This window comes from Cavia porcellus, unplaced genomic scaffold, assembly GCF_034190915.1.
Source record: "Cavia porcellus strain 051 isolate PalLab524CR breed Dunkin Hartley unplaced genomic scaffold, mCavPor4.1 scaffold_1, whole genome shotgun sequence".
Taxonomy (NCBI): domain Eukaryota; kingdom Metazoa; phylum Chordata; class Mammalia; order Rodentia; family Caviidae; genus Cavia; species Cavia porcellus.
In genome coordinates, this window is record NW_026947484.1 from 165,687,617 (window position 1) to 165,709,827 (window position 22,211).

General features: G+C 43.5%; 1 protein-coding gene across 8 annotated transcripts in view; it reads right to left on the reverse strand.

Moving 5' to 3' along the window:
• Positions 1-22,211, reverse strand: part of Nfia (nuclear factor I A) — a 421,148-nt gene that overhangs the window by 263,960 nt on the left and 134,977 nt on the right. For all 8 annotated transcript variants that reach the window (XM_063259700.1, XM_063259705.1, XM_063259699.1 and 5 more), the window contains exon 2: positions 18,348-18,879. In XM_063259700.1, the coding sequence (XP_063115770.1) occupies positions 18,348-18,879 (532 nt within the window). The remainder of the gene's footprint in view (positions 1-18,347; positions 18,880-22,211) is intronic.

Consider the following 22,211-nt stretch of genomic DNA (forward strand, 5'->3'; position numbering starts at 1 on the left):
CCAATCTATTAGGAATGACACTTTCTGTATTATACTCATTTTAAAGCAATTTTTGGTATGATAAACAGAAAACTTGTTTACCATTATTTTTCATATTTTTTAAATGGCTTCAGAGAGACATTTCAATTAATTAAATAATCTCTTCCAAATAAAATCAAGAATGTACCAAAAAAAAAATTCCTAAGGGATTCTGAGTAAATACTGTTCTTCTGCCTAACTTTTGCCTGGCTGGGCACACAGAGACAAGTTCCTATGATTGATTATTGTGGTATCTCTGAATCTTTGACTTTGAACCATAACCTTTTTTGCGAACAATGACAGTTGGGACCTACCATTTGCCATCTGTAGAGATGGAGAAGGGAAAAGGACTTCTCATACATTAATCAACCAATTAAGAAGAGACTTAAACAAAACACCGAAGCATAATAAACCCCTGACTGTTTAATAGCTTTCTACTTTTAATAGTTGTCTTCCTGCAGTCTGCTCACAAGATTGGAAGTCATCTATTTCAATCTTAACAAAAATTACACAAGAAAAAGAAAAAAACGGCCTAACCAAACTAGACATTTTAAGTAGTTAAAAAACAGATACTCAAGGTTTCTACAGTTTAATCAAAACTCGAGAGACTGATCCATACAACAGGATCTCAAAAAAGTCAATGCAAAACCTGGTTTCTCTCTTCCCTGAGCACCCAAAATGGTTGCTGCATACCAACAAGCCTCTTGTTGTGAAATTTTAAATGACTACAGTCTTTAAAACACCACTTGCCCTTAATTAATATACACTATATCACTTGGCATACAGTCATTTGACAGGAAAATGTGAGGTTTCAATTTACAGGTCCCACAGACCAGACGATACCACAGTTAGAAAAATGAAGGGGAAATTAACAAATGCGGGCAAGACTTACTCTTTATCCAATTAGAATGTGATGAGCAAAATTAATATTTAAACAGACATTTCATGAGTCCCACTCTTGTTTGCAAACTAAATAGGGAATCCAGACTTTAAGAGGCAAGGATTCCCATGGTCTCCAGCGGGCTTCCCAGCACTGAGCAGGAGGGCTCACACAGTGGAGCCGGAGAGTAAGGAAAACAAAAGCATACAAGCTGGACAAGTCTCACTGAAAATGTCACTGTTCACATTTGACACAATTGCACAGAAAACACAAAAGAATTTATAAGGAAATTACTACCTCAAATACGTAAATTCAATTGAATAAACAATTACTACCTAAAAATCAACTGTACTATATTGGAAACAACAATTAAAATACTTTAAAAGTACTTTACAAAACCAGCTTTCAAAAAAATCTTCAAGACCTGGATGACTGTAATATACAAGAGCAAAATAGATTCAGAGACATACCATGTTCATAGATAATAAGACCGGATGGTTTAAAAAGATGCACATTCCCCTTGCCTACAGACTCCCCACTTGGTAGGCGAAGTCCAAGCAGCCTGAGGAAAGACCCTGTGATATACCTGGAATACCAAAAAGCCAAGAGCACTAAAAACACTTCTGAAAGAGGAAGATTATAGTTTTGCCTCCTCAGACATCAGGACTAGACAAGAGCACTGAGGGCCCAGAACTGTGTGGAGGTAGTGCAAGGTGGATGAGTCCATCCACAGAAGACACCAGGCTCCGAAAGATACCGCACTGATGCCAAAACCCATAGACACAGAGGGGGTCCTGAGGCTCCTGTGAGGAAGAGAAGCAATCTGGTACCGCACAGTGAAAACTCTTCACTCCTGCAGAAACAGTACCCCTGATCTCTACCTTACACCATACACACAAATGCATTCCAGGTACAAAAACTTAAAGTGAAAGGAACCTTTAGAAAACCGTACAAAAAGAATCATATATTTGTGACACTGGAGAACAGAAGATCAGAACACAGCTAGGCTAGCCATGAACTTTATTGATGAACTTTATTATGTTAAAATTAGAATTCTTTGTCGAAGATAATAAAAAGATGAGACACAATACTATGGAAAGGTATCTGAAATATATAGCTGGCAAAGAATTAGAATCAAAGATCTACTGAAAACTCCTACCAATCAATACAGAGAGGATAAGCTAGGCATGGTGGCACACGCACTCAGGAGGCTGAGGCAAGAGGATCACTTTGAGTTCACGACCAGCCTGAGCTACATAGTGAAGCCCTGTCTCAAAAAGATAAAAGAAAATAAAATTAAAAATATGTAGAAAAGGTGAGCAACAAGATAGAAAAAAGTGAGTAAAAGACAACATTTATTTTATAAAAGAAAGTGAGTTGCTCATACCTATATAAAAAGATGTTCAATTTCATTAATAATCAAGTCAGAACTGCCGATTAGGACTACAGTAAAATATTATTTTATAGTCTCTACATGTCAAAAAGAAAAATATGCCAACAGTAAACACAGACGAGGACATAGAGGTCACCAGAATGTTTAGCACCCTGGAGTGTAAACTGGTACAACCAATTAGGAGGATAAAACATCACTATCTTTTTAAAACCTTTACATTTACAAGGATGCCTAGGAAGGACCTGTGGCTCCTAACGAAGACCTTGCACACATACGCCACACCTATAAGAAGGGGTATTACACTGACATCCTACAGAAGACATGAGGCTTCCATGCCGGTCAGCGGCAGAAACTGGAAGCGGGGCCTGACTCCCACCCCACGGAGTATCCAAGTATCTATCCTACCAGGAGAGGCACGCTGAACTAAGCACATGCAGCAACCCTTCATGCACTATCCTCAGTGGGAGAAGCAATTTTCCGTCTGTAAACAGTCTGTTTCGTGTCCTGATTTTGTTTGGTTTAAAATAAATCTCTCTTCTTGGAAAGGGGCTAAGAAAAGATTAACCAGGTCTGTTGTTAAAAGCTGGGCAATGACAGACCTATACAAAATATATACGCTTAGGACTGGGGATATGGCTCAGTGGGAGAGCTCTTGCCTTACATGCATCGGGTCCTGGGTTTAATCCCCAGCACCACAAAAAAATATACATCATATATGCTATCGTATAACACATATTTTAATATATGTATAGTGTACACTGATACATATATATGCTATCGTATAACACATATTTTAATATATGTATAGTGTACACTGATATATATATATATATATATATATATATATATGATTACACACACACACATATATTTCAACAAGCTAAGAGTTTTGAGCATTGGCAGAAGAATGAGTGGGTGATGAACGAGTTCAAACATTCCTCCAGCAACAGCACCCAGTATCTGGTTATAAGCTGGGCACAGTGATGTGTTGCCCAGAGTCCCAGCTACTCAGAGGCTGGGGCAGGAAGACTGCTTGAGCCCCTCGGCTGAGGCAGGTCTGGTAGCACAGTGAGACCCCATCTCAAAGACAAAAATAAACCCAGTTACAGAGCCAAGATCCTCCAAATCACCTCCATAGGGAACTTTTAAAAAGGAACTGAATGTGACTGGCACACGGCAGTCACAGATGAATCCAATGGGGCCAGAGGTCCCCAAGCCTGAGCTAGCCCCAGCCCAGTCAGAACTGAGCCCTTCCTGGAGACACCTTCCTGAAGGAGACGACCCGCTGTCATCCACAGCTTTTTCAGGTGAGTTCAACTGAGAGACGGGAAGAGCACCTTAGCCCCCCCCCCCCACTGCGCCAGAACGAAGGAATCACTCTCAGATACAAAAATACAGGGAATTAAATGAATGAGAATTTCACCGAGAAGCTTAACAGTGGCTGATGTAAAGTTACTTCGGCTGGTCAAGATTATGCCTGTAAGTGGCCCGCAAACTGCAAAGACGGACACCCCAGAAAGGCTGGGGTTCACTGTCAATGCACAAACACTTCAAGTCAAAAGTCACCAATTTCCATCAAGATGCTATAATTCCGTTATGTTTTTTCTGTGGAGACCAATAATCCTTCACAGAATAAACAACCTAGAGTACTCCCTAGTTCAAACTTTACCTAGTAAGCATCATTTTGGTTTCATTTTAAGAAATAAAAGAGATATTCACCTCTCCAATACTTGACTAGTATTTCTGTCATTTAAAGATAATTTTTGAGTAACACATGAAAATCTACAACATCAAAGCATCTTAGATTCTCATGGCCTTACCAAGGAACTGCAAGACATATAAGATGATGCTTCAAATAGTTCCACTAAGATGACTCAGCTGGGAAGCCCTGGCATGCCCGGTACTGCCCCTGACACCCCACCCTGAGCTCACCTGGTTCCACTGCTGGGAGAGTGCCCAGCCATGGAGAAGGTAGCCAGAACCTGCTCTTTCAGCCTTCAATTATCAAAGGACTCACCTGCAGTCCCCCTAAAGCACATTAATTTTCATATGATTTTACGATTTTTTTCTCACCATTTTTAAGTTTTAGTTTAAAAAAAAAATACATTTTGTCCAAATGCTTTCATTATCCCTTGCTGAAACCATGGGAGCTTTTAGATATGAAAACAGGGCAATCAGAAGCAATTTTTTGAGAAAGTTGTGAGTGCAGCAGTTTCGATAAGGAGCATGCCTTCAGAAGTGAAATCCTGAGTGTTGAGTGTCAGGAAGAAATGCCCCTCTTCGCCTGGGTTCTGCTCCTCTCTCAGAGACCTGCGTCACTGGCAAGCCACAGGTACGTGTGCCACTGCACTTTGGAGCTCAGGAAGTTGTTATATGGAGGCAGTAACAGCAGCGCCCTGGACAGCAGAGGAAGCGAGGAGCTCGGCCACACAGAACTGGCCCAGCACCTCGATTCTGATCTTCAGCCCTTCTGCGGTGCCTTGGCCATAGGACCACAGTACACTGCCGCACATGGTGCTGAGCAAGGCGGCTGGGACTCCAAATACTACTCGCCAGACCTGAGGAGCAATGTGATTCACAACCAACCCGACCCCAAGACCAAGCTCCATTTATAGCTCAAGTGGCGCTCCCTGCAAGTTCAGCCAGGAGAAACCTCCTCTAAACCACATTCCTAGGGCACAGGAGGTACCTGATAAAGGACTCCAAGTAGAAAAACAACTTCCTCACAGCTGTGTGGCAGCCAGGGACACGTCACCCTGTCCCCCGTCTCTTCTGTGTACAAGATTCAGATACAAGTCAAGACTAGGACCTCAGAAGGAAAAACACATAGTCCAAGCAGCTTTGTGTCAGAAAGGCCAGCACCACCAATCTCCCTTCAGAAACTGTAAGGATCCACACGTTGAAATCCCTTTGGGAAAAAGGAGACTAACTCTCAGCAAAGAATCAGAAGCAGCGGTTAGCATGATGAGGGGAGAAGGGCGATTGTCCGGCTGAGGAAGGCTCCATTCCAATTCACTATTTTGGATGACACCCAGCCTCTGACTCTTGGGCTAAGTTGCACCGGGTCTCGCTGGGCTCCAGCCTGTCTTATCACCCACCTGATGAGAACAGTGTGGCACGACAGTGCCCAACCCTTCCTGGGCAGCCTCACCAGAAGCCCTGATGGACTGAGGCACCACATCCCAGGACGGCTCAAGGACATCTCGGCACATCAGGCCAGGCCAGTGTGCAAGCTGGGGTCAGAAAGAGCCACTGTGAGGAGGCAATGACCAGCCCCCCTGCAAGGGTGAGAGCTCAGCCAGAGGAAGACGACAAGGACAGGCGGCAGGGGCAGTACAAGACAGAAGAAAACTGCACTGTGTTCCCAGGAGGAGGATGCCTGCGCCAGAGGCCCTCGGAGGCCAAGACAGGCTCTGCATTTCCTCTGGGCTCATCCTGGATCCCGGCCTGGGGCAAGCTGTGTTTGCTGCTAACTCAACACCAAAAGCCCCTGACCCCCTTCGACAGCAGCCCACATGTTTGCCTCAATCCACTTACCCCACCTCATCACCACTGCACCCACTGCTGAGGGCATGCGACCGCACAGCAGTGGGCAGGACTCAGTGCTCCCATGGAGCTCAGGCCCTTGGCCTGCACCTCCTTCCAGCCTGCAGTGCTGCTCAAGGCCACAGACCCAGAGTTCCCTCCAAGGACGGTGATGCCACTGGGCAGGGCATGCAGAGGGGTGCACTTCCCTCCTTCCGAGACAAGCAGGCTGCTGCCAGAGGTCTCAAGCGTTACATAAAGGAATTCTCAATTTCCTTCTAAACAGAGGATTAGAAAACAGAAAAGGGCATTAATGCCATTACTACAGATTCAACTCTAACCTGAAAATAGATAATTAAGAATATATACTAGGCCGGCGGGGCAGCATGCACCTGCAGTCCCAACTGCCTGAGGTCTGGAGGGGCAACTTTGGGACCTGTGAGATCCCTCTGAAGCTTAAAAGAAGGGATCGGGTGCCATTCAGTGGAGAGCCTGGGGTTTCATCTCTGGCACACAAAATGATAACTAATAATAATGTGCACACATATATTAAAGAAGGCTGTTTATCATCAACATGTTCGGTTTTATTCTCATCACACAAAGAAAGCGGAGCTGAAGGAGAATGGACTATAGCCAGAACTGTAAAAATCCCGCTCAGAATTACACGCCAGGGAGGGGGAAGTCTAACCATAAGCAGCGCCAACAGAAAGACCTTCAACTTTTTAACTTTCATTACTCGGAAATAAGACACCCCTAAAATAACACCAGACACTGCTAAAATCCTAGGCGCATTCTGCTGTCCGCGGGAGGCGACGTGGCTGCGTCCCAGCACCATATCAAGTTTGCCTCCCCCATCTCGGCGACTGTTAAACAAAGAGCCGTGTCTTGAGTTTCATGATGCCCACATGTTACTGTGACTAATCCCCCACCACTCTTATTTACAGTGCTCGGGATGAGTTTCTATGACAATCTCAGGCCATTTCTCAAATGCCGCATGCATACGCTCTGCTTTCGGAAAATAATTATAGAACAAATCACTGGCACTGTGCTCTATGCGCAGAAAAACACACATCCATGGCCTGAGAAACAATTTCACTTTCACATTAAACAAGCGGCCAAGACAGCACACGCTGCCCAGATCCCGGATGTGTGGCTGTGGCTGCTGCTGCTGTTCTGACCTGGCCTGCAGCAGTTCCCCCTGTGGTCACCTCCCGCACACTTTCCCAGGGACATCACAGCCATCCGTTAGTACGCACTCTGCCCTCGCACTCTTGGTGGGACATGCCTCTGTCAGTGCCTGAGGCAGAGGTCAAAAAAAGCCAGGCAGCTCCAGACCTCAGGAAACTGCGTCCACCATGCGATCTGGGACTGCTCACTTCCTTCCCAGGCAGCGTGGCAGGGAGGTGAGGTGGCCCTGCTGGCTCCTCGGGACTTGGCTGTGCTTCTGGAACCTCCACTGCCTGCCAAGCGAATTCACTGCAGCCTGTCTCCAAGGCCTCCCTCCTTTCTGTTTTTCCCTCTTGAGTTCTCCTGCTGTTAGGTTTTCCTGTAACTCTATTTGTTTTATGCTTCAACATTACTAGAAGGATGTCCTTTTTAAAGGGGAAACAGAACTTTTCTGGACCTCACCAACTTTCTCCAGGGAAAATGAGGCAGAGCGAGCACCGCAGTAATGGAAAGCACCTGCCGCCTGCCAGCCTGGGTTCTCCACACTCGAGCATGGGGAACTCTGGATACAAAACCGAAACCCAAATGCCTAACAGTCGAAGGGCGGAGTCCTCCGCCATGCACTGCGCAGTTAACAAAGCCATGAAAACAACCCGTTTCACAAAGTTCAAAACTGCCTATAGCCTCCTGGATGGAAAAATCCTAATTTTCTTTTCTTTTTTTACACACAGATTTCCAATCGTTTGTGTGCAATTTTTAATTTTAGGAGTGCCGTTCTGCAGCATGTAAGGATACTGTCCCCACCATCTCTGGCTTTAAAATCTTCACTTCTGAGGAAAGGTCATCTAAGATACTCTTGATCCATGTCATGCCATTTCCTTCAGTTTTGCATCTTTGTTACCAACAGTCTCCAAGAGGCAGCAAAAATTCAAACAAGAAAGAGTTTGATGCATGGAACTCCTATGACCCAGCAGCATCTATTGAGAAAGGAAGCAGCCTTGATGGGTCTTCTGTGTGGACACAAACAGAGGACGCCCACCTGGGCTGACACCACAGCTGCTCTCTGCTGACAAGGAACCTCCACCCCGGCTCCCCAGCACAAGATCTCCGTCTCCTCGCCTGGAAAGGGAGGTGTGGCCACTCAGCTCCATCAAGGTGGGAAGGCGAACGCAGAGAACAGGCTCTAGCTCATCACTATTCTGTGAGCTTCAGAGGAAGCACTGACCCCAGCACTATCATGCAATTCCAGAGAGCATCTTTCAGCTCACACACAAATTCCAAAGCTGGGCATCGAACCTCACACAGTGGGGACACCCTGGAGCCAGAGATATGTCACCGGGGAACAGAGGCCTCTGAACCACATAGCTAGGGACTCCTCGGCCTGCTTCCTCACTCACGCCACCACGGGGCTTTGTAGAAAGCTCTCTCAAGTGAAGCAGAGAGATAAGAACATCTACAAAAAGGCAATTTAAATACCATACATTAGGAGCACACCTCTGGCTTCCACGCTGGCACTGCCACTTTGTGCCTGAAATGAGTTCCTGGTTCTCTACAATTCTGTTTCCTGAGAAGGACAGAACCCCACAACAAAGTTTTCTACCATCTCTACTCTCCCCTATTGCCCCACATGAAAAATTCTCCCCAATTTAGAAAAGTCAAAAGGGAAATAACAACAAACCCACAGAAAACCATAAGAAATCCATATCCACAATTTCCTAAGCCAACCCTACCCTTAACCGTAACCCTAAGAAATGGCACGCAGATGTGCAAGCACCTCCTATGTCCAGAGCATTCAGACAGCTGGTAACCGAATGCACTATGGCCAAGCAGAACTGCCCAAGTTCTCTCCCCTACTTTCCACTAAGTGGCTCCGTAGAAGAGCACCAGAACCACGGGCCTGTGTTCTAGCCCAGGCCACCTCCGGTCCAGGCTCCCACTCTGCTGTCTCACGACCAGGACTCACACTCCTCGTCCTGTGTCTCCGCTGCCGAAGGTTCAACCTCAAGGTATTAAAAAGCTATGAATAATCAGTCCTTATACAGCAAAACTGAAAATTCCTCTCTTTGAAGAATTATAGAGCTTTCTGTCTGAAACCTCTGACCTTTTTAGAGAAATCAGTCTCTGTGGTTTAAAAATGTAGGTGGCAAAAGTACAAGGATTACATTTATCCATTTTGCAGTTCGTTGTCTTTTCTGAGATGAGGAACAAATATCTTTAGAACAATTACTTCTTCAACCTTACTTCAGCCTGCATTCATTCTCAAAACAAAACAAAACAAAACAAACATATATAGATATATATGTATATTCTCGGCCCAATTAGACGGCAAGGTTTGTTATTCTTTATCCTCACTACATTTTACTGCAACTCTAGACTATAAATATTTCATAGCAGTTTATAAAATAAGATTTTTGTCTACACTATAAGCTAACAAAATAATAAAAGTTCACTTGAAACTTTTTTTCCTAAACCATGGAAATTGTTGATTGAGCATGGAGAGGGAAGAAACTCCCAAAAGTACATTTTTAAAAAAGGAATTCTGAATAAAAGTCTTTGTCACATATTAAGAGGCTGCACAATAAAAGCACTGCAATGACTATCTGTCCCCGACAGGAACACTCAACAATAGTCACGCTGTTGAACAGCACGGCTACAAAGACTCCATTCTCGAAGTTACTTGAAACTACACTCCAAAAGGGGAACCGCTCCCATGTCAAAGCAAGGCGGGAGGCCGCGGGATGGATCCAACAGGAGCCTTGGAATCGGTGCCTCTGTGCCACACGCATCCGTGTCAGGGCTGCAAACCCTCATGCAAGATGCCACATTTCCCACGCAGACGAGGTTCCACCAAAATTCTCACCTGGAACCTGTGCCTCGCCTTCCACGTTTGTAATCATTCCGCTTCAACTTCAGATGGCTTACAACTGAAGATGTTCTCAGGCACATTTTCCATGGACGGCGCCGGAAGTGTGCGCCATCACTCAGGGATGCAGTCGGAATCCAGGCTGCCTGTGGCTTGCCATCTGAGGGGATGTGCTCCCCCAGCCACAGGGTGCAGGGATCCCGGGGCGTCTTCACCTTGCCATCCAGAAGGGTGGAGCCCATCTGGAGTCTGGAGCAGGTCTCAGGTGTCCTCTCACAAGAGACCCACCTGTCCTGGCCGCCTTTTACTCTGCCTCTTCTGTAGCCGACGTTTTCTCCAAGGCTGGTGAGAATTTTCAACCTAGGACTTGCTCCCTTCGAAGAATATTTGAAAGTGATGCTGATGGGATCCTGTATGCAAGACGTTTAGTTTATGTTGGAACTAAAACTAAGTAACTTACCCCTTTAAGATGAAAACACAGAGAGCTGTAAATGATCCCAACAGGGGAAAGGGAAAGACTGCAGGGAAAGGGAGATGGTGTCAAGTGTCTGATATTAAGTAATACATTCCTGATTTTGAAATAAAATGAAGATTGATATTTTCAACATCACAGTTCCTATTACCCATTGGCAAATACCTTTCCCTACCAAAAATTCCCGCTCGGCTTGAGCTATGTGACTCACCACAGACATCTTCTTCATCAGCGTGAATGCAAGGCGCTACCCAATCGTGGGCTGGCAAAATTACAGGAGGAAATAAAATCACCCAAACCATGGCAACCAGGACAACAGCCTGACAATGGCAGATGCTACCCAGACAGTCCCCAAATTTTTAAATAGTGCCCATTTTTAAAATGCATTTTGATTTCACTTCACTTCTTTTAGCCCAGATAGCATTTCAAAATTAGCAATTAATATTTTTAAAGGAGAAAAATATTTTTAAAGGAAGATATTTTTAAAAGTAGAAATTGCATCTAAAAAATCAACGTCTGGGCCACCATGGGCACAAGCCAGAAACAGAAAGGGGAACATGGCCCTGGACTTAGGGAAAAAGGTGTGAACCCAGTCTTCAGTTCCCAATCCACAGCATTTATCCCCCAGCTCCAGATTTCTTTCTCACTCCAGCATAACTGACACCCCACAGCCGGAGCTGTAAGATTCACCAGCATTTCTCAAAATGAAAGCCGTATTTCTCTCTTATTCACTATGAGTTCAGCAATTAAAAAAAAAAAAAACACCCTAGAAAAATTCATGCGTACAACGAATTAATGGAGTACAATTGTATTTTTTAGTTCTTTTTTTCCTATTTACAATCATAAAATTCACATCCTGTGAAGCTTCCAGGTTTTACACTAAAGTCATTAAGAACTAATGTCATCCATGTTTTAAAAAGTAAAAATAAGACTCAGGCATTTAAAGGCATTAACATGGAACTTGTCCCCATTGTTCAATTTTTTCCTATTTTAACAGTTTAAATTAATTAGTTTAAATTAATAAAACTCTATTCTTTGCTTAGCATTTTTGCTTTCCTTTTTTATATAGCTATAACTAAAGTTTTTTCTTACACAAAGCCATACCCAAAGAATTTTTTGAGAGCAAAATAAATTTAAAATTTAAAAATCATCATTAAAAGAAGTTTAAAAATATTTCTTGTGCATATAAAAATATGTACAAGAATCTACATAGTAAAATACTGCATGTAATTCAGAGAATTTTTTAAAAAGTGTTCGCTTTAATATTTAATGGCTTCCAAAGCATCTAGAACTCATTAATTAATTTTACAAAAAAAAACGGGGGTGCTCTTGAACCTGTGTTATAATGCTTCTATTCACTGGATTTTGACAGCCTGAAAACAAGAAAGAACAAGTCATTCCAGAGTTTGCAGCCAACGCTGACAAGCACAGGACCACTTCTCTCCCTGCTAACCTAGTGTGACCTGGCTCTGGGTCTGGGACCCAAACTCCTCAGTACAACAGCCCTGGGAACAGGAATGGACCTGACTACATTTCCTGGTGACCCCAGGCAGGTGTGTGACGGCACTCAGCTGCCACCCAGCCCTGTGACTTAGGGCGTGAAGGGCAAATTCAGGGCAGTGCTTGCTGTCTCCCCGCTCCGTCCCTCCCACTCCCTCTCTATACTCAACCGATCTAGTCCAAAGCCTAGCACTACAAAAGCATCTGAAAATTACGAAAAGAAATGCATTTAAAGTTCTCAAAGGGTTTCAAAGCCATTCCAGTCCGATCTCCGGCCACTCCAATCATCCTACCACTCCTGGGTTAGCAACACACTACATTTCAGGAAAGACCAAGACAACACAAATGGACCTCTTCCTTTCAGTTTTATCTTCGCTAGCTTGTTTTGCAAAGAGAACAGCAAAGATGTTCTCTTCTACAACTGCTGCATTTCTCATTTGTTGGGCTTATCATTTTCCTGCCTCCAAACCATGTTTATTTAACTAGAATGTTAATGGGAGGACTAATTCCATTAGATAAAAATATTTTAAACTGTGGAGTTACCATAACAAAACATGAATAACTGTTTTCTAACATTTTGGGGGAAACCTAATGAAAAACATCATTTCTGTCTAAGCAGCAGCTAGAAAATCCCAAGTTCAGAGACACCGAGACACCGAAGTTTGGGTCAGAAATGTGTATGCCAGAGTCACCTTGCTGGGAGTGAGCCTAAGGCTGGCTACAGTAAGAGCTGCCTCTACACAGCAAAGTGAAAATCCCGGCCCCTAAACCAAGCTTCTGGGTCCTGCAAAGCCACTTACTACCTGGACTCCCAAACTCTAAAGAGAATTTGTACACAACTTGTCTTTCTAAAAATTCAAATATAAATTCCCAAACCCCCAAACAGTATCTTAATTCAAAACAAATTACGCAAAACATGGGATGGGAAGAGGGATCATAAAATTCCCCACTTGGTATCTCACTGCCTCAAATCCCTGTCCAGTCATAAACCGGAACACTCCAGCACATCTCTGTTTGTGTCTCGGTTCACAGTTTTGTTTCTCCTCACAAAGCACGCTCATCCCTTCTTCCCCTTTCTTTCCTCTACCTACCTCTTCCTCCCCTTCCCGCCCCTCCAGGGTCGACAGCTTACACTGGAAAGCAAGCCGTAAGGTCCAAAGAAGCACGGGGAAATTAGGGCTGGATTGATAAGAAACCAGCATCAAGCACACTGCTCAGCTCAGTTCTGCGTTTCATGTTTTCTTCTTCTATTCTAATCCTCAGAATTGTTTTCAATAATCTATATTGACATTTGTGAGCAATTAGAATTGTTGCTGCCTCTGTGCGAGGCTGAAAGCCGGCGGGCTATCCTGCCCCTCTGGAAGCAGTTGAGGCCCTGACCAAGTGAGACACACAGTCCTACTGTGTACAGCACTGACCACAACAAAGGCTGTGGTTTCTCCCACACTGGCCTTAAATAGGTTTAAATTAATGCTATTCATCACAGGGTGGAAAGGAAGACCAGGCGAAGCCAGCAGCGTGGGGAGGGTTCCTAACCACGCCCTACCTCCCTCCGAGGCTCCCCCAGCACAACTGCTGCTGCTGCTGCTGCTGCCACCCCTGCTCGGCACTGCCTCCCAGGTGAAGGCCTTAGTTTCCACACTCTGACCCGGTAGTATGCCCATCCTCAGGCTATGCAAAGAACATTGCAGGCGTATAAGCCATGTCCACCTCAAGTTTGTTGCCTGCTAGTTCTATTTTTAAAGAATTAAAGGATAAATAAAAATTTCTAAAAATGTGTGTGTGTGCCACGAAGTCTAGATGAAGACTTATGGCAGAACTTTGAGACTGAATAGAATACTTCCTGTCTTAATAATCACTGTATATTCATTCCATCCCCTCTTTCTCCAAATACTTTAGCACTACCAGTCATGCACATCAACTAGACAACTTTCTGCCTGAGAGTTTGTTAAGACACTGAAAATTTTTAATTCGATAATGCAGAGTCCTAGACTTGAGCAGACACACACACACACACAGAGCCCTCCTAACAGAACATAGTGATGCTTTTTTAAAAAACTTTTTAAAGTTTTTACTAGCACGTTTGCAGAACATGTTTACGTTCCTTTGTGGAGTTGGTACATCCATGTAACACATCTTATTTTTAGACAGGCAATGTTCCTTCACATTGATGTCAGATTACCAAAAAATTAAGGTATTATCATAATTAGACATAAAAGTATAAACCCTAACATTGTAATAAGATTCATTTTTAAAAATAATAATTTTTCCGTCTGCACTAAGCTTATCCAAAGGTTTTGAAAAGAAATCATCCCGGTGCGCGGGCAGCACTCTGGGTGCAGCCTGGATGTGTGCACATGCACACACGCACGCACGCACACGCGCAGACACTCCTGATCTCACACCTGCTCTGACGCAGTAGGAAGTGAGTTCTCAATCTGCCAACCCGACCATCTGGCAATCCGCACATCATGCCTTCCTGGTTGCTGGATGAAGGAATGGCAAGCATGAAGCCAAGCTAAAGCCATGCCACCCCTCAACGGGCGCACCCCTCTCTCAGGTGAAAGAACATGTGGCATGCCAGAGCAGAAGTAGCAGTGATCTTATGCATTTAGAATGAGCATCCCCATGGCATAATTAAGTGAACAATATGGCATGGGTAACATGGCTTTTAGAAACAGCACTGTACAGGTTTTCCATACAGGTACCAGGCTTCTGAGACAGTGAAACAGCTTTCTCCAGGAGTAAGGGCACCTCTGGCGTCCCTGGACCAGGTTAACCCCAGTAGGGTTGGAGCAGTCAGCAAGCCGTGTGTCACAAAGCCTGTGTGCAGAAGCTTTTGCCTCCTATCTTAAAACAAGCATCCACACTGCCACGAGGACACTGCTGACGCAGGGCGTGGCTAATGAGCGGTCACAGCAGTTACCTGACAAATTCTGGCCACTCACTGCCTTTCAAAGCGAATTTTAAGATGGCTATAAATACTCTCAATCTTAGGCCATCCCATGCCTGCAAAACTGAAGATGCTCATTTCAACTTAGCACTAGGGCCCTAGGCCACTTGAAAATTAGCACAGGCCCTGGTTCATGAGATATAATTCCATTGTTTAATTTGAATTTTTAAATGTCGCCACACAGCTGCTTGGGCACTCGCCACCCACCCTGGTGGTAACTACCAAACACAAACAGTGACGACGCCATTCTGTGGTATAAGTACTGCAATCTGTCTCCACCCAAGACACGAGCCCCCAAACAGTCTAAGCTTTCACAAAATTTAACCAACCAGACTGTGAATCCTCCTAGAATCTGATTACATTACTAGAAGTCATACAGAAGCAGTTTCAAAAAAGAAAAAACTCTCCAGAAAGTTCTCGGTTGAGTGCCTACTAATGAACAAAGGTTAACTTTATCTAAAAGGTCAAATGCCTGGTGGCTAAGGTTATGACCTTAACAACTTAAATTGTGACCTTGCCACGTGCCGGGTATATTGCAGATTCTGATACAGATCATCTGCTAAAGACTGCCCATAAATTAGCTTTACATGCCCACAAAGAAAACCATTTTCCACAATACCATAATATCTCATCATCCTGTTATACATGGGAAGCACAATTGGACACAGCCCAAAGTAAGGGCATAGAGTGGTTCTGTCCTTTTAAATGCCTTTGAAATTCTTAGGCTTAAGGAATCACTCCTATTTCACTGCACCCCTTACTGCCAAACAGCCACAAAATTCACAGAATTCTAATCCCAGTGGACTTAAGGTGAAAAGTCCAAAAGTAGCTTATTATTATATTTTTGCATCTCAATAAACCTTAGAATAATTTTCTTCTATTTTTAAAAAAATGACTGATTCTGCATTTGCTTCTAGTACTCAAGGAGATAGGCAATATTTTTCCAGAGAAAATCTAAATGCATGATGCAATAGTTATTGTACACATGTTCAGAAAGAAAAGATCACATTTCTGTGGTGGGGGTGGCAGATTCGGAAAGGAAAAACAGCGTATCAATGAAACGAAGACAGAAATTCACTACAGGTGAGGAGGCCACGATGCATTTGGCATGTATCTTGGAGCAGTCTCAAGGGCTCTGCCTCCTGCCAATACTGGCGAGTTCTCAAAACTTTTAAGGAGGTAAAAACATTGTTCAGTGTTTACAAATCTTCAGCATCATAACAGATGCTTGTCAAATCAGTTGCATGTACGTTGACCGATCTACCTCCTATTTATATTGGCAGCTTCCCTTCCACAAAGAACAGGTCTCCAAATCTCCAAAGTCTAACCCAAAATACTTCAGACAAAAGGCCCTAGTGACTTCTGTAATCCCACTGCTACACACTCAGCAGCCATGAGCACAATCTGAGAGCACCAAGGCAGGACACCTGGCTGGGTCGCTCCCAGGCCTTGTCGGGAAAGCCCACTCAAAGGCAATCTGACCCACCTTGGAGTCGATAAATCCTTCCCAGGCAGTCAGGATGCCGACTCTCCTACCACCTTCTAAGTGTCACCCTACCAACACCACTCTTCAGCTGCCACAACAGCCAGCAGTTTGTTAGCTCAAGGGTTCAGACAACAACATAATAAGAAGCCTGCATTGAGGAGACACAATACATACACAAGAACAGCTAGAAAGGGTGTGTGCATTTCCTTCCATCTAGGGACGTGTTTGGTGAGAAATGCAGAATGGGCCCTGCTCCCACGCACACAACCATCCAGGCGTGTCGTTTTAGGGTTCTTGTAAGGAAGGACGCAAGTGGCCTGTGTCACCTGTTGGAAAACTCAAGTTTTTGGGTTGGCCAGTTGAAGCGTTTACTGCGACCTATCAGTTATTTTTCTAAACACCCAAGAGATAAACACAAGATTTGAAAAAGTGCCTTTTTGTGCACCCTGATGCTCTTAGAAAAGCAAATAAATGAAAACATTTCTTAACTTTGCTTTGATCATAGATAAAACAGACGAAAGTGGGGTTAATTGAGAGTCTAAGAAGGCCACTTGCTCCTGTTGTGAGATTATTTTCGAGGTGTTGGCTTTTTCTTTTCTGCTACTTAGAACTGGCTAAAGCAACAGGCAGCTTATAATTAAGTATACATTTTCAAAAACCCAAATATTTGAAACGCTTACAGAGCACATCTTCTAAAATACTCATCTATCCCCTGCCAACAGAATGCAAATGATGATGTGACGTGCTTGCAAAGTTAATTTTTCCAGTTTCTTAAGTAAGGACAGATGGGTACAAAAGTTCGTTTTCTAAATCATATACCAAAAACTAATAGAAAATACAGCTGACGTCTTTAAAACATAGCTAACAGTTTTAAAGTTTAAAGTATTTTTGCAAAACATTGCAATGTGGACTTTGCAGGTAGTATCTGTTCTCTCCTTTGTGAAAAAATTATAAATATACCCCAAAACGAGTCACTACAGGAGGCCACAACTTACTTCTTCCATCTGGCTCAACGGACTGCCATGACCACAATCTAGCAGGACCGCAGCGTACACATAAAAAGTCAACAAGTTACACAAGACCTGAGCCTTCACATCTACACAATGAGCCTTTGTCTACGACAGGACAAAAGAAGCGAAGTAAAAATGCTTTATTCTAGCCAGACCTCAACAGTTTTACCCCGAATGCTGTTTTAAATGCTGAAACACACATAGGTAAAACATGCTTTAAAAACAGTAATTAATTTTATTAAAAAATCAAAACAACTCACTGCGTCAGTTATCAGTAGCAATTTCTCTATGTGTTCCTGCACAACCCTCTGTCGACAACTTAAAAGACGTCAGTGGGCTGTCCCCTTAGCTACTGGAGATGACCCTAAGAATTCCTAAATACAAAGTTTCCAAACTTGCAGATCAGTGTGGTCATCTTTCCTTCAGAAACAGTCAGCAATTTAATGGTAATCTACGGTAATCTTACCTCCAAAGTCCTAACTGGCAGGAGGTTTGCAAGGCCCCTGTAAGTTAAAAACACTCCCCAAAGAAAGCGGACTAGAGAAGCTGCCTCCCCAGGAGACCACAGGCCCAGGACCAGAGTCCCGGCCAGGCAGGCCTCCTTCTGACAAGGGTTTCCGCGAGGGTTCACTCACCTCCGCCAAGACTGTGGGTGGGACCCCTGGCCCATCTGGCCACCTGCCCTGGACAGCTCTACTTACCGGGATCTGAGCCTGCAAGAAACTGTGGCTCTGAGCCTCCACGGGGTCCCAGGGCACTGAGGCCCAGCTGAGCTGGCTGCCTCTGGCCTGTCCCTGAAGCCACATGGCTGCCTGGACGTGGCCTGAACCTCACTCAAAAACATGTAGCACCATGATAATATGTAATCTATTAACAGGTGATTTCTTACTGTTATGTTTTTTTAGTTTGTAGTTCTGTATTATGTGTACCCTTACACCGCTTTGTTTTGTTTTGTGTTTTTCTCTTTTTCCTCTTAAATAAAATTAAAAAAAAAAAAAAAAGCGTGTAGCACTCGAGGCCCCTGGGACAGCAACACTGCGCCGTGTGCGCAGTCCCGGCCAATGGCCGCGCCACACTTACCTGCCGCGTGCACAAAGTAGGCCAGGTACAAGTCGAGCTCCTTGACGGACACCCCTATGTGGTGGGGCTGGACGCAGAGCCCGGGATTGGAGCACTGCGGGGACTTCACCAGACGCTCGCCATCAGTACTTTCCAGCGGGATGCCCTTAAACAAGATCACCATCACCAGGTCCAGCCGCCAGACTTTGTCCGCCTGGCGCAGGCAGTCAATCCTCCGCATCTTGCCCTTCTGGTCCGGGTTGGAAAGCACGCAGCAGGGAGGCTTCTTCCCCGTGACCGTGAGCACAAAATCCTCCCGGTACTCAGGCCGGATGTCCTTCCGCAGCTTCGCCAGCAGCCGAGAAGCCCACTTCTGCTTGACCTCGGGCTTCTCGCTCAGCAGCTCGTCCTTCACGGCCCTCTCCTCCTCCTTGGACATGCGCTTCTCGTGTTTCTTGAAGTATTTTCGTTTCCGGGCCTGCAGGTTGAACCACGTGTAGGCAAAGGCGCGGACGTGGGGTAGAAGTGCTTCGATGAAAGGGTGGAACTCATCCTGGGAAGAGGGGGACAGCAGAAACATGAAGAGAGGGACTTGAGAGGCCACTAAACATTGCCCATCCACCCGATGCTGGACGCACACGTCACCTTCCCAAAATCTCACATGAAACCCTGAGGGAAAGCCAGCGACAGGCGACAAACATCAGTATCCTTTCTCACCGTCTGGAAGACAAGAAACTGCCAAAATCCAAGAATGTCTGCATGCCTGTGCCAAAGCACACTGCTTCTGCTTGGGCCTGGTCCTCCCGGCAGCAAGGGAAGCTGATCTCCATGTTTCTAACAACACAAGCCCTGCCTCGGCCAAGGAAGCGATCTGTACCACCATGTCCCAGCCCTGACCTCGGCACTCGCACCCAGCCAGACCGCCAGGCTGGCACCTGCGAGCGTGGAGGTGCCAGTCAGTGTTCAGGAAAGTCTGGGGAAAAAACGCCAGGCCATCAATGAACACAAGGCTTTCCTCTGAAAACATCCCCGGAACCCTGGGATAGTTCTTCTTCTTCCTGACCTTTTTGATTCTTCTTTTAAATATTGCATTTGCATGTAAACTTTTTTTTTAGTCAAAGAAGTAAAAAAAAAAAAAAATTGGCAAGTCCTTATACAAAGAAGAAGAAGAGTAAGAGGAGGAGGAGGGGGAATTATTATTATTATTTTATATTCATTAGGTGAAAATAAAAGATCTATGCCCAAGATGTAACTGTTGAGAGCATGGGACTGAGATACAATGGAAAAAACAAAGCAAAACAAAGAAAAGTGCCCAGGCCAGACAGTAAACAAAAGGCGTCACGGTGAGGATAGAGCCGCACTGAATACACACGACTTAGTGACACGCTGCAAGGTGTCTTTGGCATAGACCATTCCTAAAGAGAGGCAGTTTAAGGGTTAGAAACATTTTCCAGCTTTCCTCACTGGGAAACAGAGAAACTGGTGGCTCGATGTTTATGAGTGCCCACTAGGCCCCCACAGATGCCTCTTAAAATTCAGGTAATTTGAAAATAAAACTGGAGTTAAAAATTGAAGTTTTTCTTGTTTTACGCAAAATGTTTGATTTTCATGCTGACATTTGGTTAGGACATATAAAAAATTAAACAGTAAACTCTATCAGGCTTCCAGAGTACATCTAACTTTTGATTAACTCACCCACAGTAATCTTACGTAACTTCTTTCTGCCCATAACTCCCCCTCCAAAGATAAATTATTTACCTTCAAATAAGTAGGACAAGAAAATCAAAGAGCTATTTGATGACTTTTTTAAGAGGGTACATAGGACAAACGCAAAATGCTGTCTTTTTCAAGATAATACTAAGTACATACTTTTTAAGTACATGTAATTGTAAGGTCAGAAATACTATTACTATTAAAGTAATTATTAAATTGCTTAAATTCAAATGTAAACTTAGAAAATAAAATTGGTGAAATATTTTAATAGTCAAGTCTGTTAAAATGTTACAAATGATAATCAATGATCTAAGTGCCATATAAGACTTTTTATTATGCATTAATATCATACATAATAAATCACTGCAATAACTGACATTTAATTTTTTCCTCACTGTTTTAATTCTAGGCTCTATGTCTGAAGTTTATCTTTGAAAAGTGCTCCTTTTCAATAAAAGAACTCGTAAGTAAAGCAGCTAGCTTTCACAGCAAGCATTGAAGTGAAGGGAGAAAAGAGAAAAATACTACGAGAATTACATTACTCTTTATCATAAACTATTAAATTTTCTGATGTTTCAGAGTCTTTCTTATTCCCACAGTTTAAAAGAAAGAAATAAGGGACAAGTCACAGTTTATCTGCTCGGGTATATGCCAAACCACAAAGCATTTAAACATTACTAAATTCTGAGCTCATCCTTAAAATGTTCTAAAATACATACATTTTGTGACAGTGTTGACAGGGACCCAGCTCATCTCTACACAGGACACACTGGGAACCCATACTGGGGACCACTTTGCAAGAAACTCCTGGAGCCCACCGTGGATTACACTGAGTGTCCATTGAAGGGAAGACCTTGTTTCAAAGCCTCTGTGCCTTTTTATCGTACCAATAGCAACTTGGCTCCAGACATTTCACATCTACACCAAAATACTGTCTTCTTTTAAAGCTTTATTAATAATAACCATCGTAAGGAAACATCACAGTACGGCACTTTGCAGGTTTGAAGGTATTCTCAAAATGCTTCTCTAAAAACTGGGACCATGCTCCTTGGAGTTCAGAAGCATTAATTTACCTGCCAACCAAAGTCCCATACAGCTCATCGTGAAAATCTGAAATGAGGTCAACTATGTCAACCAGTCATTAAGAATAATCTAACCCCAACTTTGCATCAAAAGTATTTATAACATACTAGCCCCCAAAGACTTATAGAATTTGCCAGTAAAAGTGCACAATATTTTGGAAAACTTTACTCAAATGCACAATTTCAGTACTAGTTAATATTTAAAAAATGTCTTTCTCAACTCACAATGAGAAACACTTCAGAACAGCAATGTAAGATCATCATTAGGTTGCAGGAAATGTCCAGGGACGGCAAAAGTGATGGGGGGGGTATTATGCCCTTATAAATCATGCTGTTAAACAAAACACCATCGGCTATGTAGTATTTCACAATGCTCAAGAAAAAGCAAAGACTAATATATTACATACATGGTCGGTGAGAACGTTACAGGCCACCAATAAAAATAAAAGCAAAACCCTGTTCCTAACAGCTATTACTTTGAATCAGAACATCCTAAATGTTGATCTGTTTGAAAGGAAGCCAAATTTAAGAACCACAAAATAGTGATATTTCTAGAATCTACTTTTTAAAAAAAGGTTCACTTATAAACTTCTGCTGGGTTATCATTGTACAGTCAGGTACATGATTTAGTTATGTTATGCCCCTTCCAGGTTAAAGTCAGCTGTCTGGCATTTTCCTGATAAAGTTTTTTAAAATTATATACAAGTATATGGAAATATATTCTTTCATGTAGCTTACTGAATTTTTTAAATGAACAATAAGCTAAGTTTTTTTTTCTAAACACTGGTTTTAAAGTGTTATAAATATTCCAGAAAATTAGGTAACTGTAAATCAATTTCTAAAAGAGCTCCCCTTAAAATGAGATTTTATTCACTATTTATTGTATATTTTCTTAGAAACTGTTAAACCAAATATAAATGTTCGAAGGCCTAGTGAATGCATAATCAATGCTCTCAAATATGCAAAAGTAAAAAAAAAAAAAAGAAAAGAAAAAAATCTTTGTTAATGTGCTAATAGCTGCAGAAGCAGTAGCCGGCTCCTACAGTCCCGGTGTGCTGGGCCTGCAGGACGCAGGTACCCTCAGATGCGC